The sequence below is a fragment of the Cetorhinus maximus genome, chromosome 9 (genome assembly GCF_964194155.1).
Source record: "Cetorhinus maximus chromosome 9, sCetMax3.hap1.1, whole genome shotgun sequence".
Classification (NCBI taxonomy): Eukaryota; Metazoa; Chordata; class Chondrichthyes; order Lamniformes; family Cetorhinidae; genus Cetorhinus; species Cetorhinus maximus.
In genome coordinates this window covers 135,517,900-135,534,732 of record NC_135887.1, presented here as the reverse complement: position 1 = coordinate 135,534,732, position 16,833 = coordinate 135,517,900, and the positions used below count along the sequence as shown (strand labels likewise).

The 16,833-nt window shown below is 45.4% G+C and overlaps 1 protein-coding gene across 2 annotated transcripts in view; it reads left to right on the top strand.

Annotated features, from left to right (window-relative positions):
- Window positions 1–676: 676 nt before the first annotated feature.
- The window catches only part of lrp4 (low density lipoprotein receptor-related protein 4), a 415,707-nt gene continuing 399,550 nt past the window's right edge, over window positions 677–16,833 (top strand). For both annotated transcript variants that reach the window (XM_078549559.1, XM_078549558.1), the window contains exon 1: window positions 677–986. In XM_078549559.1, the coding sequence (XP_078405685.1) occupies window positions 929–986 (58 nt within the window). In that variant the 5' untranslated portion in view covers window positions 677–928. The remainder of the gene's footprint in view (window positions 987–16,833) is intronic.

Sequence of the window (16,833 nt, the reverse complement as noted above, 5' to 3'; positions counted from 1 at the left end):
TGTCTTAAAAAAAACCCCCATCTGGTTCAATTCTGTCCTTTCAGGAAGGAAACCTGCCATCATTACCCCTCTGGTCTACATATGACTCCAGGCCCCACAACAATGTGGTTGATTCTTAATTGTCCTCTCGAATGGCCTTGCAAGCCCCTCGGGTTTATGGGCAATTAGGGATGGGCAGCAAACGCTGGCCTTGCCAATGACACCCAGGTCCCATCAAAGAGTTAAAAAAGATCATTCCTTTTGTGTATGAACGCCTGGAGCAGTTCTTAAATGTAGCTTACAGATATTAGAGGAAAAAAGTGTTAAATGTCCCAAGTTTTTAACCATTACTTTCTCCTGTGTCAGTCCACTCTCAGCTACTTGGGCTGAATGAAGCAAGTTTTGGATTGGAAAGCTCCTTGCATTCAGCAAACGCCCTTGGTGGAGGGAGGGGTGGGGGGGTGCCATGTGGCGAGAGGCGCCGAATTGCAAAGGGCCATAAATCATTCACTGGGCTCCCGGCTGAGAAGTTTTGGATTAATACCCAACCGGGGTCGAGCTGACGTAGTCTCCAAGCCGGTCACGCTTGCTGGCTCCTCGGTTCCCTGCCAGTTTGTGAACTCTCCTCCCCCTGTGGCTGCAGTGGTGCACTCCATGTTCCTTTTGATCAGTGCATGGGAGAAATCCTCGCAAAGCAGGAGCGAGCAGACAGACTGGTGTCATGTTCAAACTGGGTCGCTCTCAAGTTTACCTTTTACAGAGTGAAGGAACATTGAACTAACAGCCCGATGCTGACAACCATGATCTGACCATCTCTCCTGTCTGCCTACCCCAACCTTTTGTTTTTTTTTAAAAAAAGAGAAACATTTGCTCCTTTTTCATATATATATATATATATATAAGTTCTGGTTAAAACAAAACAAATCTTCAGGAGGGAGACAAACTGATAATGCAGCCTGTTGCGCTGCTCTTTGGCTTCCTGCTTGCTACTGTGCTACCCGACCAAGGTAAGAAAGTTTTCTCTGGTGCTGAGCACTATTCCTTCTGCAGAGTGTGTGTGTGTGTGTGTTTGTTGTGTGGGGTGTGGGGGAAGAGATAGGGGCCGTGGAGTTTGCAAAGTGGATGTTCAACAATGAATGGGATCCATGGGCGGAACTAGGGCCGGAGTGATGTCCCCTTCACTTGCCCCGTAGGCATGTGGCGTGTGGTTTGGGACCTGAATCTATGTCACTTCAAGGCTTTCATTTCAACTTTGTAGAGTGGTCACAGAAAAGTGCAGGCACTTTGATGAGGTTGGCTGCCACAGCTCCAAAAACAAACTGGTCTAAGTTTCCAAACGTATGCTCGGTTTCTTTGTCTTTTTCTCAAACACAGAATGGACTGGAATCTTTTGAGTTTTGTGCATTTTTTTTTGTGTGGCTGCAGAAATAACGCTGGGTTTCGGGAGCTGTGAGTGTTTGGGTTTGGGTTGGGGGGGTTGGTGGTGGTGGTGGTTGTGCCAGGAGGTTCGCTTTGAGACATTGTACATTCAGACTCTCTCCACCAAAGTAGCGAGGCAGCAAAGTTCCTCTGGTCGGCAGGTTTTCAACACCTTGCATGTTGCAACAGCGGCCGCGAACAGGACTGGTATGTGTTCGGAATGAGAGAGAATGGGATCAGCAAGGCGGAACTCACTCCCTCACCCCCTCTCTCCCACTCCCTCACCCCCTCTCCCTTTCCCTTCTCACACCCTCTCTCTCCCTCACCCCCTCTCACTCCCCCTCTCTCCCTCTCCTTCACCCTCTCCCTCACCCCCTCTCACTCCCTCTCCTCCACTCCCTCTCTCACCCACTCTCTCACCCCCTCTCTCTCCCTCACCCCCTCTCACTCCCCTTCCTTCACTCCCTCTCTCACCCACTCCCTCACCCCCTCTCCCTTTCCCTTCTCACACCCTCTCTCTCCCTCACCCCGTCTCACTCCCCCTCTCTCCCTCTCCTTCACTCACTCCCTCACCCCCTCTCCCTCACCTTCCTCACACCCTCTCTTTCCCTCACTCCCCCTCTCCTTCATTCCCTCTCACCCACTCTCTCACCCCCGTTTCTCCACCCCCTCATTCTCTCTCTCACTCCCTCTCCCCCTTCTCACACCCTCTCTCTCCCTCACCCCCCCTCCCTCACCTTTCTCACCCCCTCACTCCCCCAGTCCTCCCCCTCACTCCCCCAGCCCCTCACTCCCCCTGCCCCGTCTCTCCACCCCCTCACTCTGTCTCACTCCCTCACCCCCTCCTTCAGTTCCTCTCCCCCTCCTAACTCCCTCTCCCCTCATTACTCCCTCTCCCCTATCACTCACTCTCCCCTCTCACTCCCTCACCCCCTCAGTCCTCCCCCTCACTACTCCAGCCCCTCACTCCCCCAGCCCCGTCTCTCCACCCCCTCACTCTCTCTCACTCCCTCACCCCCTCCTTCAGTTCCTCTCCCCCTCACTCCCTCTCCCCCTCACTCACTCTCCCCCCTCTCACTCACTCCCCTCCCTTATCAGGCAAAAGTTTTTACGGGAGAAAATTAGGGAGGGGGGTGGTGGTTCGGTGGGGTCGCTCCTGCACGTACATCCCCTTTGAAACACACAGAGTGTGACCATCATCTAAATCCGATGAAATGAAGAAGTTTGTCTGGAAGGTAATAGCTGGAATGTACCGGCGGAGGAGAGAAGGGACTATCAGTTAGCATAATATCAACTCTAATACATCACATCATTTAACAAACTGTGAAGTCTTAAACAGGAAACTGTTACTCTGCACAGCCATGTGCCCGGTTCCAATGTTGCTCTCGGAGGCGTTTTTATTTAAAAAGCTGCTCTGGAGCGGGACCTGAGCAGCCCAAATAAAAAGTGTCTTTCCTGTTGACGAACTTATCTAGAGCCGGTCAGATCAAAAGGCAAGGCCAGTGAACAACTCCTACTAGACTGACAGCTGAGCGCATCCGCCCCTCCTCTCCTCCACTCCACTCTACTCCCCTCCACTCTCCTCTCCTCCCCTCCACTCCCCTCCACTCCCTTCCACTCCCCTCTCCTCCCCTCCCCTCTCCCCTCTCCTCCCCTCCACTCTCCTCTCCTCCACTCCTCTCCTCCACTCTCCTCTCCTCCCCTCCACTCTCCTCTCCTCCCTTCCAGGCTCCTCTCCTCCCCTCCACTCTCCTCCCTTCCACACTCCTCTCCTCCCCTCTCCTCTCCTCCCCTCCACTCTCCTCTACTCTCCTCCACTCCGCTCTCTCCTCCACTCCCCTCCACTCCCCTCTCCTCCACTCTCCTCTCCTCCACTGTCCTGTCCTCCACTCTCCTCTCCTCTCCTCCCTTCCACGCTCCTCTCCTCCCCTCCACTCTCCTCCCCTCCACTCTCCTCTCCCCTCCACTCTCCTCTCCTCCACTCCCCTCTCCTCTCCACTCTCCTCCACTCCCCTCCACTCTCCTCTCCTCCACTCCCCTCTCCTCTACTCCACTCCTCCACTCCCCTACACTCTCCTCTCCTTTCCTCTCCTCTCCTCCACTCCACTCTCCTCCACTCCCCTCTCCTCTCCCCCACTCGGAACACAACTTCTTCCACTTTCGGCAAAGTGTGACCCCCGCTTCATTGTTCGCTCGGCTTTTTCTGCTTTGCTTATGTTCGAAATCCTGCGAATTCCGGGACAGGCTGAAGTGGGGGGGAGATTCCCGGGGGGAGGAGAGATTCCCGGGTGGGGTGGAGAAGATTCCCGGCCCCGTGCGGCTCTGCTGTTGTCCGACCAGGGAGAGGAGGTGAGCCCTCCAGGAGCGGCAGCAGACTGGAGCATTTCTGCCCCCTTTGGTGGCAGCTCCATTAAAATATGCAGGCGCCAGTCCAGAGTCTCTATCTTGTCGGCAGACAAAGGATTACAACAGCTCTTAACACCAGAGGACGAGTGGGGGGACAGTGCTTTAGAAAGGCTTTATCAGGCGGTACCATCGGCATTTCCATGTCGAACCATGCGGAAAGCATTCTGTTTTCTGATTGAAAATTTCTCCTTGATTCCTTGGCTTTGTCTGAGCCGGGGTTGGGGTGGAATTAGACCTCGATCATTTCCGTTGAAGTCTATAATTATCAACCCTCTGACTATAATTATCAAAACACTCTTGTAAAAGATAGAATGCGCTTCTGTGGGACATGTTTGAGAGGGGGCTGCGCGGCTTAAATGAGATGTTTGCTATAAAGTGACTACATTTTTCTGTTGCAGTTACAATTTGCAATTGCAACAAATAAGGAAGTGTTCGTGTCACTTTGCAACCTATCGAAAGCAGATGTTTATTTTCCTTTAGAGCCATTTATTTGCCCTTTTCCCTCCCTCCCCACCCACCCAAGCCACAAAACAACAGCCTTTTGTGAAATGCTCCAATATTTAATATCAAAAAGTCAAACCTGCAGGTTAGATTTTTGGTACAGGGCTGCAGTTTACCTGCTGTACTTGGCGATTTTCTTTATTGTCCTGTTAAACTCCAGCCCAGCTTAAGTTTTTACGGTTTTCTTTTTAAAAAAAAATAAAATCCACCGTTTATTTTAACCCGAAGAGCCGGCAAAAGGACATTGAGAAATTCCTCCTTTCGTTATGGAGAGTGTTCAGCGACCAATTCAGGTTTCTCGGTGCTTCGATCACAGACTGGATGGGCCGAATCTGCGCTGTACCATTGCTGTGGTTTATATATATATATATGTGTGTGTGTATTATTTTGGCATTAAGGTCGGGTGAAGCGGACACACCCCAGGCTGTTTGTCAACTTGGTTTCAGGGAGGAAAAGTGCACTCCAAAAAAATAAATGGGAAATGTCCTGGGCTGAGTGAGTGAGTTGGCTGCTGGATTCCCATGTGCGGTGTGTCCACCTGCTGCCTCCTGCCTCTCTCTCTCCCCCCCACCCCTCCCCAAGGCTGGAGCAAGGTTTTGGGTCAAATGTTCCTCCAGAAAGAGATCTTAGGCTCAGAGCTGAAAGCAAGGCTGTGCTGCTGCGGTCCAGTTTAACATGGCACGCTTCACAATAAATCATATCGTCTGGAGGGAGCTCCCGAGAGGTGGATCCAACTAAAAACCAGCCAGTGAAGGGTTGAAAATAATCGTAGCAATATACATCACCTGGCTGAAATACAAAGCAGTCTCTAATATGACTTGTTGCTTAATTTCATGTAGATCCTCGGATTAACCTCACCAATACTATTTATTTTCCAGTGGGGTATTTGGGTGCTGCCTTAACGGCGTCTGATTTTAATGTTGACACCAAAGAATCGCGTTCACTTGAGAAATGTGGTTTTTAAACAAGAGGAGGAGGGAAAAATAAACCTTGTTCGGTGAAAGGTTGGGAGGGAGGTTGGTGAACCCTTTCCAAAGCAGCTCCTTTCTGAAGTAGGCGCCACTCTTACTTGCCCAGGTTCTGTCCCTGTACGTTTGATAGAGTGCAAAGAATTCCTGGCCCCGGAATTTTCCTGCCTCTCCAGTGAGTAAAGCCTTCAGCTGTTAGATTCCAGGAACTGACTCTGAAACCCTGTCTATCCCGGTCCTAGTGCCCATCCCGGAGCATCACACTGTATCCGTCTGGTATTAGATTGTGGGATTTAGGTCAATGTAGGATTCCAGATATCTATGTCTATATATATGTGTGTGTGTTTGTAAAGTCCATATATATATATATATATATATGTATATATTACAGACATATAGGTTGCAGATAAATAAATGCCTGTAACACACACACACATAAATACCAGCATGTAAACCAATTATACATAATATATAACATCCTTTTCATCTTTAGCTTCACAAGAGGCTTACATCTGGCTAATTGCCCCGAGATCACCGGAAGTGTCAAACCACGGGAATGTTCAAGTTTACGGCTCAGTGTAGATCTGTCCCTGACACAGGAGACAGCTTAACTTGTGGTGGGAAGTTTAGATGCCGGCGGGTGTCAGGACCCTGCGGAATTCCCTTTTCCCCCCCCTCGGTCAGGCCGCACTGGGCGGACCCCAGAAGGGATAGGTGCCTGATGGGCCGAAGGGCCTGTTTCTGTGCTGTATAACTCTATGGCTCGAAGTGTCTTTTGTTGCACCTCTTTGCTTTCTTAACTTGGTGAGCCAAATGATAACAAGAGCTCCTGACAGTTCAGTGATTCTGTCTGGGTGAGTGACAACAGCCCTCAACAAACCTGCAGTGACCCTGAATAGGAAAGGGATCCAGTCACTCCTTATATTCAATTCACAAACATTAATGTGAGGACATTCAATGATACATCAGAATGAGGGATGGAAATAGATAAGGTTTTTGATATTTAGAGAAATACTATTCACCATAGAATTTGCTGGACATGGAATTTCCACAAATTTCTGCCGACAAATAGGTTTTAAGGACTATGGGTGGGTAGAATTAAGCAACAACCTTTCTGATGAGCGAAGCAATCTCGGCCCAGGTGGCAGTGGGAACATTACAATGGCCTCGGTGCCATCACATTGACATTTTTGCGAATGATAGTGTGTGACCAGATTCCATGATTTGTGTCTGCAATAGTTTAATTCTTCGACATCCTGACTGAGTCTTTATTATTACAAAATTAAAGATTGCTGTCGGTTTTCAGCATCGCAGATGGTGTTGCTGAAATAGGAGCAGGCATAGGCCATTCGGCCCATTGAGCTCTCTGCAATCGTTCAATAACATTGTGGCTGACCTGCTTCAGCTCCACCTTGCTGGGCTATCCCTGTATTCCTTAATTCCATTAGTACCGCAAAATCTATCAGCGCTGTCCTAAATATACTCAACGACGGAGCATCTACAGCTCTCTGGGGTAGAGAATTCAAAAGATTAATAGCCCTTCAATTGGAAAAAAAAAATTCTCTTCTTGTCAGCCCTGAACAGCTGAACCCTTATCCTGAGACCGTGACTCCATGTTCTAGATTCCCCGATTAGGGGAAACATTTTCTCAACATCTACTCTGTCAAGCACCTTAAGAATTTTGTGTTTGTATTAGATCATCTCTCATTCTTCCACACTCCAGGGAATGTAGATCTCGTGTACTATCTTCCTCTCAGGGGACAATCCCCTCAACCCCAGGAACCAATTTAGTGGGCCATCTAGTAATGTATGTCCTTCCTTGGATAAAGAGACCCAAGCTGCACATAGTACGCCAGGTGTGGCCTCACAAATGCCCTTTATTCATTTGTAATAAGACTTCTTTACTCTTGTACTTAGTCCCTTCATAGCAACAGATAACATGACACATGCTTTCCTGTTTTCCTGCTGGAAAAGCCTGGATTTTGACTTCCTGTGAATCGTGCAAGTGGACACCCAGGTCCCTCTGAATGCAAACATTTCCCAGCCTTTCTCTATTCAAAAAACATTCCGCATTTTAAAAAAAATTTTCCCTACCAAAGTGGATAACTTCACACTTGGCCACATAGTATTCCAAAATATCCCTGGATTGAGTGCAGGGGGGGAAGTTTCCTAGGAATTATTTCACACATAACACGACATGTAATAGGTGCTAGAGCTGCATTTTCCAATTGTTTCGGAGACATTCGTGACAAAGCAATGATCATCTAAGAATATAAGCTCCCAGATCCCTGACTTACTAATTGTGCTGTGCTACCAAGTGTTGAAAGGGCATTCTTCATACACTGGATTATCGGACTTCCAGTTTTGATCACGCTACTGGGAGAAACGGAAAGAGTCACCCGGGGGAGGGTTAATCACAGCTGCTCTTGTGCATCTCTCACTGTTTGGCTCTAAAATTGCAATGACTGGGCTCTGGAAATATGTTGACTGACTGCAGTTTTGACCGTGGAACAGTGCATGCAATGATAAGATCCAGAGGAGGTGGAAGGAAGAAAGTCCTGTTGGTAACTGGGGCTAGCTGGTGCAGCGAGCCCTAGCACTGTTGTTTCACCTTTGGAGTTTGACCCAGTGCAGAGAGTAGGGTGAAGGGGTGAAAAAATTGTTCTACCTAATGGTTATCCACGGTTCAGTGAGAAGTTTTGTTTAGATAGTTGTTCAGTTCCCAAAGGACTTCGATCTGCAGCCTGAAACTGCCATCAGATGTGGCATGCTGTTGCTTTTGATGAATCAGCAATTTGCTTGTAGAGGTCATACACATAAGAGTATTCTGGAAATGGAAGGCATTCCCTTGTGCAGTAGGGAACTTTTTCTGCTTGACTTTTAGCCAAAATGGGGGTAATATAGCTAAGGTAGTGTATTCTGTATGATGACAATAGTGGTAAAACATTTCATGCGCTAACACCCTTACCCTTTCAACTTGACAAATATTCAGCAAAATATTCAAGCATTCATTAAAACATATCTAGCATCACTTAACTCACAAGTAAACATTTCAGCCCTCAAGATCCATACACATATAAGTGTACATTTCACTGGAAGCTGGGCAGGAACTGCCACTATCCTTCTGTGGCTCATTGAGGATAGAGGCTCCACATGTGGACATTGCTATAAGGGGGTGTGTGTGTGTCTCCCTATTAGCACTTACGGGACCTGCCTAGGAGTGAAGGTCAGGATTATGGCCTGAACCCTTGAGATTTTGGAGTCCATGTTTTTGTCACAAAGGAGGCAGTGAGAGATTGCTACAGTGTTTTTTTTTGGGGTGCCCAGGCATCTCAAAATTTTAAAATGGCTGGTGCCTAGAAGTTCCCCAAGTGGCATCAGCTCCCGCCAACAGCAAGGATCTTCGAAAACTTTTTTCTGATTCCAGAAAGACTGGGTTTAGTGGTAAATGTTTCTAGTGGGCGCAGTCACAAAGTAATGGCTGGGATTGCGACCCGCAAATTTTTGTAGCCTTTGTTTTAGCGTGGTAACTACAATCTTTCAGGTGTATTCTTTGAGTGATCTCTTAGGCTTTTATGGGATTTTTCTTGACTAATAAAATGAGAAATTCAAATTACTGGCATGGGAAGAGTTAAAGACACTAATCTGGGAGACTATCCATTCAAGCGAGAGGATTGTTTCTAAAACAATCTGCCTTGATTGATTATAATCTTTAATGAATAAATCGCAGTTTGAGCATTGCTTTGGTTAAAAAACATGGAACAAGTAAGTGATCTATTATACACATGCCGCCTTTCATTAGACGGCACTGTTAATACAAAGCAGACCACCCAAAATACTGATAACGTGATGGCTTCTGGCAATAATATATTCATTATTGCTGAAAGCTAGACGTCCGAGTACATGAACAAGGAGCAGGAGTAGGCCATTCAGCCCCTCAAGCCTGCTCCGCCATTAATAAGATCATGGCTGATCTGATATAGACACTGTGATAAACCTTTCCTGAATGATAAAAATATAATTTATCCTGCATTATTTCTAATTCATTGAAGTTCACAACGGAAGGTTATAAACTTGGAGAGGAATTGGGTGTGCAGTGGGAAAAAGAAGGGATCAAGTTCAACAGGCAGTTTTATTTAAAACCAGTTTGCTAACTATCTCCATGAGTTGTTTGGCAGGGATCCTCATTTATAGTTGCTTAGCTATAAGCTATATACTTTGCAATTGGGGCTGGGCGGTGGTATATTCTGAAACATTCAAGAAGCATTTCCATAGTTGCTTAGTTTAACTTTGCAGGTGATTTTCTACAAGTGTTGCTTTTGTCATTCAAGCTGTTTGTGTTGCCTGGTGTAGGTATGAAACATGTTGATCTGAGAAGGACATTAATGTGGAATGACAGGTGCATTCAATGGCTGGCTTCAAAAAAAAGAGAACTAATTAAACATGTGCACCGAGAGTACAATCGGGAAAGGAGTTTCCTTACAACTGAATTTGTGTTGAAAGTCTGTGAGCACGATCAAAGCCCCTTTTAATTATTTTGACATGTCTCCTTTGATAGGAGTTTTGCATATGAGAGAAGTTCAATGTTTTTAGAAAAAAATAACGACTTGAGTTTATATAGCACTTCCATGACCACCGGACGTCTCAAAGTGCTTTACAGCTAATGATGTACTTTTGCAGTGTAGTCGCTGGTGTAATGTAGGGAATATGGCAGCTCATTTATTCTCGACAAACTTCCACAAACAGCAATGTGATGATGACCAGATAATTTGTGTTTTTTTTGTGTGATGTTGATTGAGGGATAAGTATCGGTCAAGACACTCCCCTAATCTTCTTTGGAATAATGATCTTTTACATCCATCCAGGCAGGGCCTCAGTTTAACATCTCATTCAAAAGACAGCACCTCTGACTGTGCAGTGCTCCCTCAGTACTGCACTGAAGTGTCAGCCTTAATTTTTGTGATCAAACCCTGTAGTGAGACTTGAACCTAGAACCTTATGACTCAGAGACAAGTCTGTTATCAACTGAGTCACAGCTGACATTTGTTGTGGATGGGTCAGTGTTTAGAAATCTTGATGCATTTGGCCCATTTATTGGCTGGCAAAGGGATGTGACAGCTGTACAGGACTGCAAGCATTGCACGTTGCAGTGGTGGAACAGGAAAAGATGCACACAGCAAACTTTTTCCAAAGTACTGCTACAAATTGAGAAGGCGAAATGCCTGAGACTTTCTCTTCAGTTGTCTGTACCAAATGCTCCACTTCCCTTTGCCTCTCAAGCCAAATTCCCTCCAAGTTCCCCCACTGTCCTAATCCTGAACTCCCATCTTTCTGTAGCTTCTCTGAGCTCTTTTTTTGTCCCATGAGGCCCACATCTTGATATCTCGGCGCCATTCCCACAAAACTACCGAACCCCCAACTTGCTTTCTTGCCTCTTTGCTAGCTAATATTGCAAATGGTTCCCTCTCTTCAGGTTCTGTCGCCCTCCATTTCAAAACTACCCTTTGTCCTTGAAAACTGTCACCGCATCGCCAGCCTCTTGTTCCTCTCCAAAACTCTTGCATGTCTTGGTTCCTCCCATACCTGTGCCCATCTTTTCCACAGCTCCAGGTTGGAACCTCCCCAAATCAGTTCTCTGCCCCAACTGCACAACCAAAGAAAGCTGCCCTAATCAAAGTCACAAATTACGTTCTCTGTGACTGTGGTGCACTGTCGTTTTTCATCTTTATCAGCTTCTCTGCAACTTTTGACTTGATCAACCAGACTCTCCTCCAGTGCCTCAGCGCTATTGTTTGTGAGTGGGCCTGCACTCACTGGCTTCCATTCTTGGCACTGGTGACCCTTCTTCAGCAACCTGGCCTCTAAGCTCTGAAGTCCCTCCCTAAGGGTGAAATTTTACCGACCCCCATCAGGGGAGGGGGTGGGAGGGCTAAAATGCTGGGGAGCTGCATCAGGATGACTCGTCAACGCAGTCCAACCACGGGTAAGTTTTCCAGGTACGGCAGGGGCACACGTGCCCCTCCCCCCCATCTCCGTAAACCAGAAGCAAGTGGCCAATTTAGAATTTAGCCAACCAAAGGCCTGATTGAGTGCCATCTTCCCCATACTGCTGGCAATTTCCTGGTTGACGGAGTGACGCTCCCACCCGCCATGTAGCTGGCTTCCCGGGGGTGGGGGTGGGTGGGAGTGGGGGATGTGGGCTTCGGAGCTGGAGGAAAATTAACTGCCTTCCTCCCCTGTGATGACGTGTCCTATTCGCTGCCCCAGCAGTGTTGACCTCTCCCAGTGGCACTGCTGTGGCTTCTGAGCTGCTGTCCCTCTGAGCCGCATTGTGGAGCACCCACCCATCAGATGGTGATCCCGGAGGCTGTCCGTGGCCCAGGACAGTCCCAGATTCAGAACTCACCCAGTCTCCATCTCTCCACCTTTCTATCCTCCTTTAAGACTCTCTTTCTAAACACCTGTTGGGCCAAATGAGCTGGCTCTGTGCTGTAAGTTCTATGTAATAATATACTTCTGAGCAAGCTTTTAATCATCTCTTCTTCTTTGGCTCGGTGTCAATTTTTTGTCATTATGCTTCTGTGAAGAGGATGTTTTTTTTTCTGTTAAACAGGCTTTATAAATACAGGTTGTTGTGTACAGTCTCTCATTGCTTAAGGACAGCGCACAGCTTTAAATCACAGCAAGAATTAACTTGGCACAGTGAAGGACAGTTGCTGCTGTTTGTTTACTGAGTATATTCGTCATATTGCAAAGCAATAACTTACACCACTTATTTCAAGTGCTGACACGTGCTTTGAGTTTAAGGTTGGACTGAAAAATATGGCAAATGCTTCTTAACAATTCTTTTCTCCAGGCACGAGAGGCCTAAAGAAAGAACATTATATTTTGCCTGCGGCACTGTAAAGAAATAAAACATGTCATCTGTAAAACGATGGGTGTGAGGTTAATATGAGCGAACGGCTTATTTTTGTTTGGGAGAAACTTTATCTGGGCTAATAACAAGTGTTAATCATACATAAACTACTGCAAGTATAATATTTCGCTGATATTTGACCATATTTTGGAACAGATTTTAATGACTGTCTAAGCCGCATTTTTTGTTTCCAGAAATGATTATACATCTGAATATCCCATTAAGTAGTGTGCTGATGGTATGAAATCTATAATGTGAGAAATGCAGACATGTAGCACAAAGGTGGATTTACACTTGCTGCATTTTTGGAAAGATCGAGTTTTGAATTAAAGGCAAAATACTACAGACGCTGGAAATCTGAAATAAAACAGAAAGTGCTGGAAATAGCAGGCAGGAAAGGATTAGTCAAAACATAAATTAAAACCTCTCATATTAAAACAAAAATGTGCTGGAAATACTCAGCAGGCTTGGCAGCGTCTGTGGAGAGAGTTCTGAAGATGAGTCACATTGGATGGGCCGAAGGGCCTGTTCCTGTGCTGTATAACACTATGACTCTATAGACTTGAAACATTACCTCTGTTTCTCTCTCCACAGATATTGCCAGACCCGCTGAGTATTTCCAGCCCTTTCTAATTTTATATCAGAGTTTTAAATTTATGTTTTGACTAATCCTTTTAATATTGTGAATGACAAGACACACGAAGCTTGAATTTACTGGTGTTGCTTGTGGCTCAAATGGTAACACTCTGGCCTCTGATTTGGAATTCAAGCCCCTCTCTAGACACTTGGGCAGAAAGTCTGTGCTAATCGAGGGGAGACAGAAATGAAGAAGTGGGTGCAGGAACAGAGAGATCTCAGGGCGTGTGCACCAAGATGTTTGAAGGTGACTGGACAGGTTGAGAGGTCTGTTTAAGAGAAGCCTTTGAGGTCATTTTGGCTTTATTAATCAAGGGATAGTGTACAAAAGCAAGGGGGTTATGCTAAACCTTTCAAAAACGCAGGTTAGGACTCACCTGCTGTATTGTGCCCAATTCTGGGCACCACACTTCAGGAAGCATGTTCAGGCCTTGGAGAGGGTGCAGAGGAGATTTACAGGGATAAGGGACTTTGGTTAACTGGAGAGTCTGAATAAGCTAAGGTCCTTCTCCTTAGGGAAGAGAAAGTTAAGAGGAGATTTGATATAGGTGTTCCAAATCATGAATGTATTTGATACAATAAGTAAAGGAAAACTGTTTCCAGTGACAGAAGGGTTGGGAGCCAGAGGTGAGAGGAGGTAATTTTTTTTTATACATAGTAAGTTGTTGTGATTTGGAGTGCACTACCTGAAAGAGTGGTGGAACTCAAATCATTCGAAAGAGGAGTGGGGATAAATGCTTGTGGGGGAAAAAGGCTCTGGGAAATGAGTAGGAGACTGGGATTCATTGGATCAAAGAGCCAGATCGCCGCTGCTTTGAGAAGCCACTCTGGGAAATCTCTGAGAATTTACATCAATGCATAGTTTAGGTCACAGCACACCTGATCAGAACTGCTCACAGCCAATCAGTGTCCAGTGCTGAGAATTTGTCTTGTGATTGGCTACTTCTCACTGCCGGGACAATTTGAGGGGGCAGGAGATTGATGTGATTTTATTTCTTGTGACCCCAGTTGGGGTCGTGACCCACACTTTGGCAACAGCTGGAGTAGAGGTAGAGCAGAATGTCTCAAATAGATGGGCCGAGGGTGAACAAGTGAGTGCAAAGGAAACATATCAGGCTAGGTTAAAAGGAGCTCACAACTTGAGTGGTGTGTTCGACTACGTGGTTGGACGCGGACCAGTTGAGATCTGATTTGGCTGTGGTCAACATGCAGGAGTGAGCTCAGCATTTCATTCATACGATTTTACAGCTGCAAGTTTTTAAATAATAGATAAAAGAAAGTGTCAGGTTAAGTGACTTTGGTAGTTCAGTGGTTATTGCACCGGATGAGCAACCTTGTAGCATAGAAAATAGGGGCAGGAGGAGGTCATTCGGCCCTTCAAGCCTGCTCCACCCATTCAGTATGATCATGGCTGATCCTCTATCCCAACGCCATACCCCTGCTCTCTCCCCACACCCCTTGAATGCTTTTAGAGTCCCGAAATCTATCTCTTTCCTTTTTAAATATATTCATTAACTTGTTCTCCACAGCCCTCTGTGGTAGAGAATTCCACCCTCTGAGTGAAGAGGTTTCTCCTCATCCCAGTCCTAAATGGCCTACCCGGTATCCTGAGACTGTAGCTGAAAGTTCAAACACTACAATGGATAGTTATGAGATTTAATTTAACATGCTCTGGTAATTTGTGGACTAACCCCAGAATGTCAGCAGGAAAGTTGATGGATTATTGTAAAAAACCCAACTGGTTCATTAATATTCTTCAAGACAGGAATGTTGTCAGTCTTACCTGGTTTGGCGACTTCAATCCCGTGTGTGGTTAACTCTTCATTCCCTGAGGGAAAATAGGTGTGATAAGTAAGTACTTGCATCACCCACATACTAAGAACAAATATTATGGGAGGAGAAAAATTGCTCTTCACGCCATAAACTGAGGCCCATGAAATTTTATTTTTTACAAACCGATGTGGTTTAAAACTTCCATTTTTGAAAAGGGAAAAATAATTAATTGTAAAGCATTTTGAGGTTGGGTGTTCTCGGTTTGGCCATTCCAGCATCAATTTTGGGTCATCCTTGATTGGCTACACTGGGAGATGGGATAAGGAACCTGTCATATTCGTCACTATAACGCATTGCTGTTAGGGAAATGGGGTCAGGCTGCAAGGGTGTGGGAACATGTAGCAGCCGCGTCCCCAAGCTGGCCTAGGTCCAAGATTTGTAGACCTGGCGGAGGAGCAGAAACCTTTTTTTTTGCTAGACTAAAGAAAGTTCACCAATAAGGTTTTTAAAAAAGTATGTAACTCTATAGGAATTTTACTAAATCATATTAAAATGTAACTCTATAGGAATTTTACTAAATCGTATTAAAATTGAATAATGCGTCAGTGATAAATAGCTTAATTGTTAGTTGCCTGTAATAGAGAGTTGAAAGCTGAACATCGGAATTTAAAAAAATCATATATTTAAAAATATCTTTTAAGAAGTGTTGCCGGTTTTTTGTTGCAATTGTGATATCTGTTACCAACAACCTGAACGTTGGATGAATTGCTTCTTAAGACTGTGAGGGGTTTTAGGCTACTTTGAGGCTCTTAAAAGTCTGTCCTGTCCTGAAGGTTTCCACTAAAGGTAAGTAGCATTGTGTAGCAAAACAATAATAGAAAACGAAGAGTCCCGGAAACTCTGACATTTAAAAGTGCCGTGTGGCAGAGCTTTTGCCCCATTAACTGCGAACGGGATGAACTCTAGTTCATGTTGTTTCTATTACGTCATCGTAACAGGTTTACGTAATGCCACCTCTGTTATTGCTCATCTATCATGCAGCATCAGTGCTCTCCGAGCTTTTATCTCTGTCCCTGCTCTTTGTGAAATGTATCGATAGCGTGTCAGAAATTTTAGCTTAATTTTCAGTGGACTGTTTACAGGAGATAGTTGATCTGTAATCCGTTGAAAGCTAAATATTTGCTTTTCTTCTATAATGGATGCAGTCCGATTAAAATATTTACAATATTGCAAAAAAAACCCACTTCCTATAAATTATTAATGTTAAGTCCTAGGAATTTGAATTTAAGAAGCTTGCAGAACTGAAGGATAATTCATTACCCATCCACTTGGTTTAAATTCTATGTCTTTTTGAAATTCCTCGTTGCGGGCAGTTAAGAGGGCCAATAAGTTACTTGTTTAAGTTCGCTGCAAATGATTCTTTTGAGGCAGTCACGAATGATGTGCCAACACCAGAGCTGAAAGACTCATCAAGCTGATTTTATTTTCCTCTTCCCTCTGAGACAGTGCCTAGCGCCCTGTCCCCAAACTGAAGAAAGTTCGAACAAACTCGGGGGTATATAACACCTTACCACAGACTCAGAAAATCCCAAAGAGTTTCAAATTGGATAAACTTTTTTTTAAGGTGTAGTCAATATTGTTGTGAACTCGGACATGGCAGCCAACTTGTATAACTAGGTAAAACAAAAATAAAAAGTACCTGGAAAAACTCAGCAGGTCTGACAGCATCTGCGGAGAGGAATACAATTAACGTTTCGAGTCCGTATGACTCTTCAACAGAACTAAATAAAAATAGAAAAGAGGTGAAATATAAGCTGGTTTAAGGGGGTGTGGGACAAGTAGAGCTGGATAGAGGGCCAGTGATAGGTGGAGATAACCAAAAGATGTCACAGGCAAAAGGACAAAGAGGTGTTGAAGGTGGTGATATTATCTAAGGAATGTGCTAATAGGTGACACTAAGGGTAGAAAGCAGGACAAGCAAGGTAGCCCTAGTGGGGGAAGGGTGGGGGGAAGGGATCGAAATAGGCTAAAAGGTAGAGATAAAACAATGGATGGAAATGCATTTAAAAATAATGGAAATAGGTGGGAAAAGAAAAATGTATTATTGGAAAAAAGGGGGATCGGAAAGTGGGTGGGGATGGAGGAGAGAGTTCATGATCTAAAATTGTTGAACTCAATATTCAGTCCGGAAGGCTGTAAAGTGCCTAGTCAGAAGATGAGGTGCTGTTCCTTCAG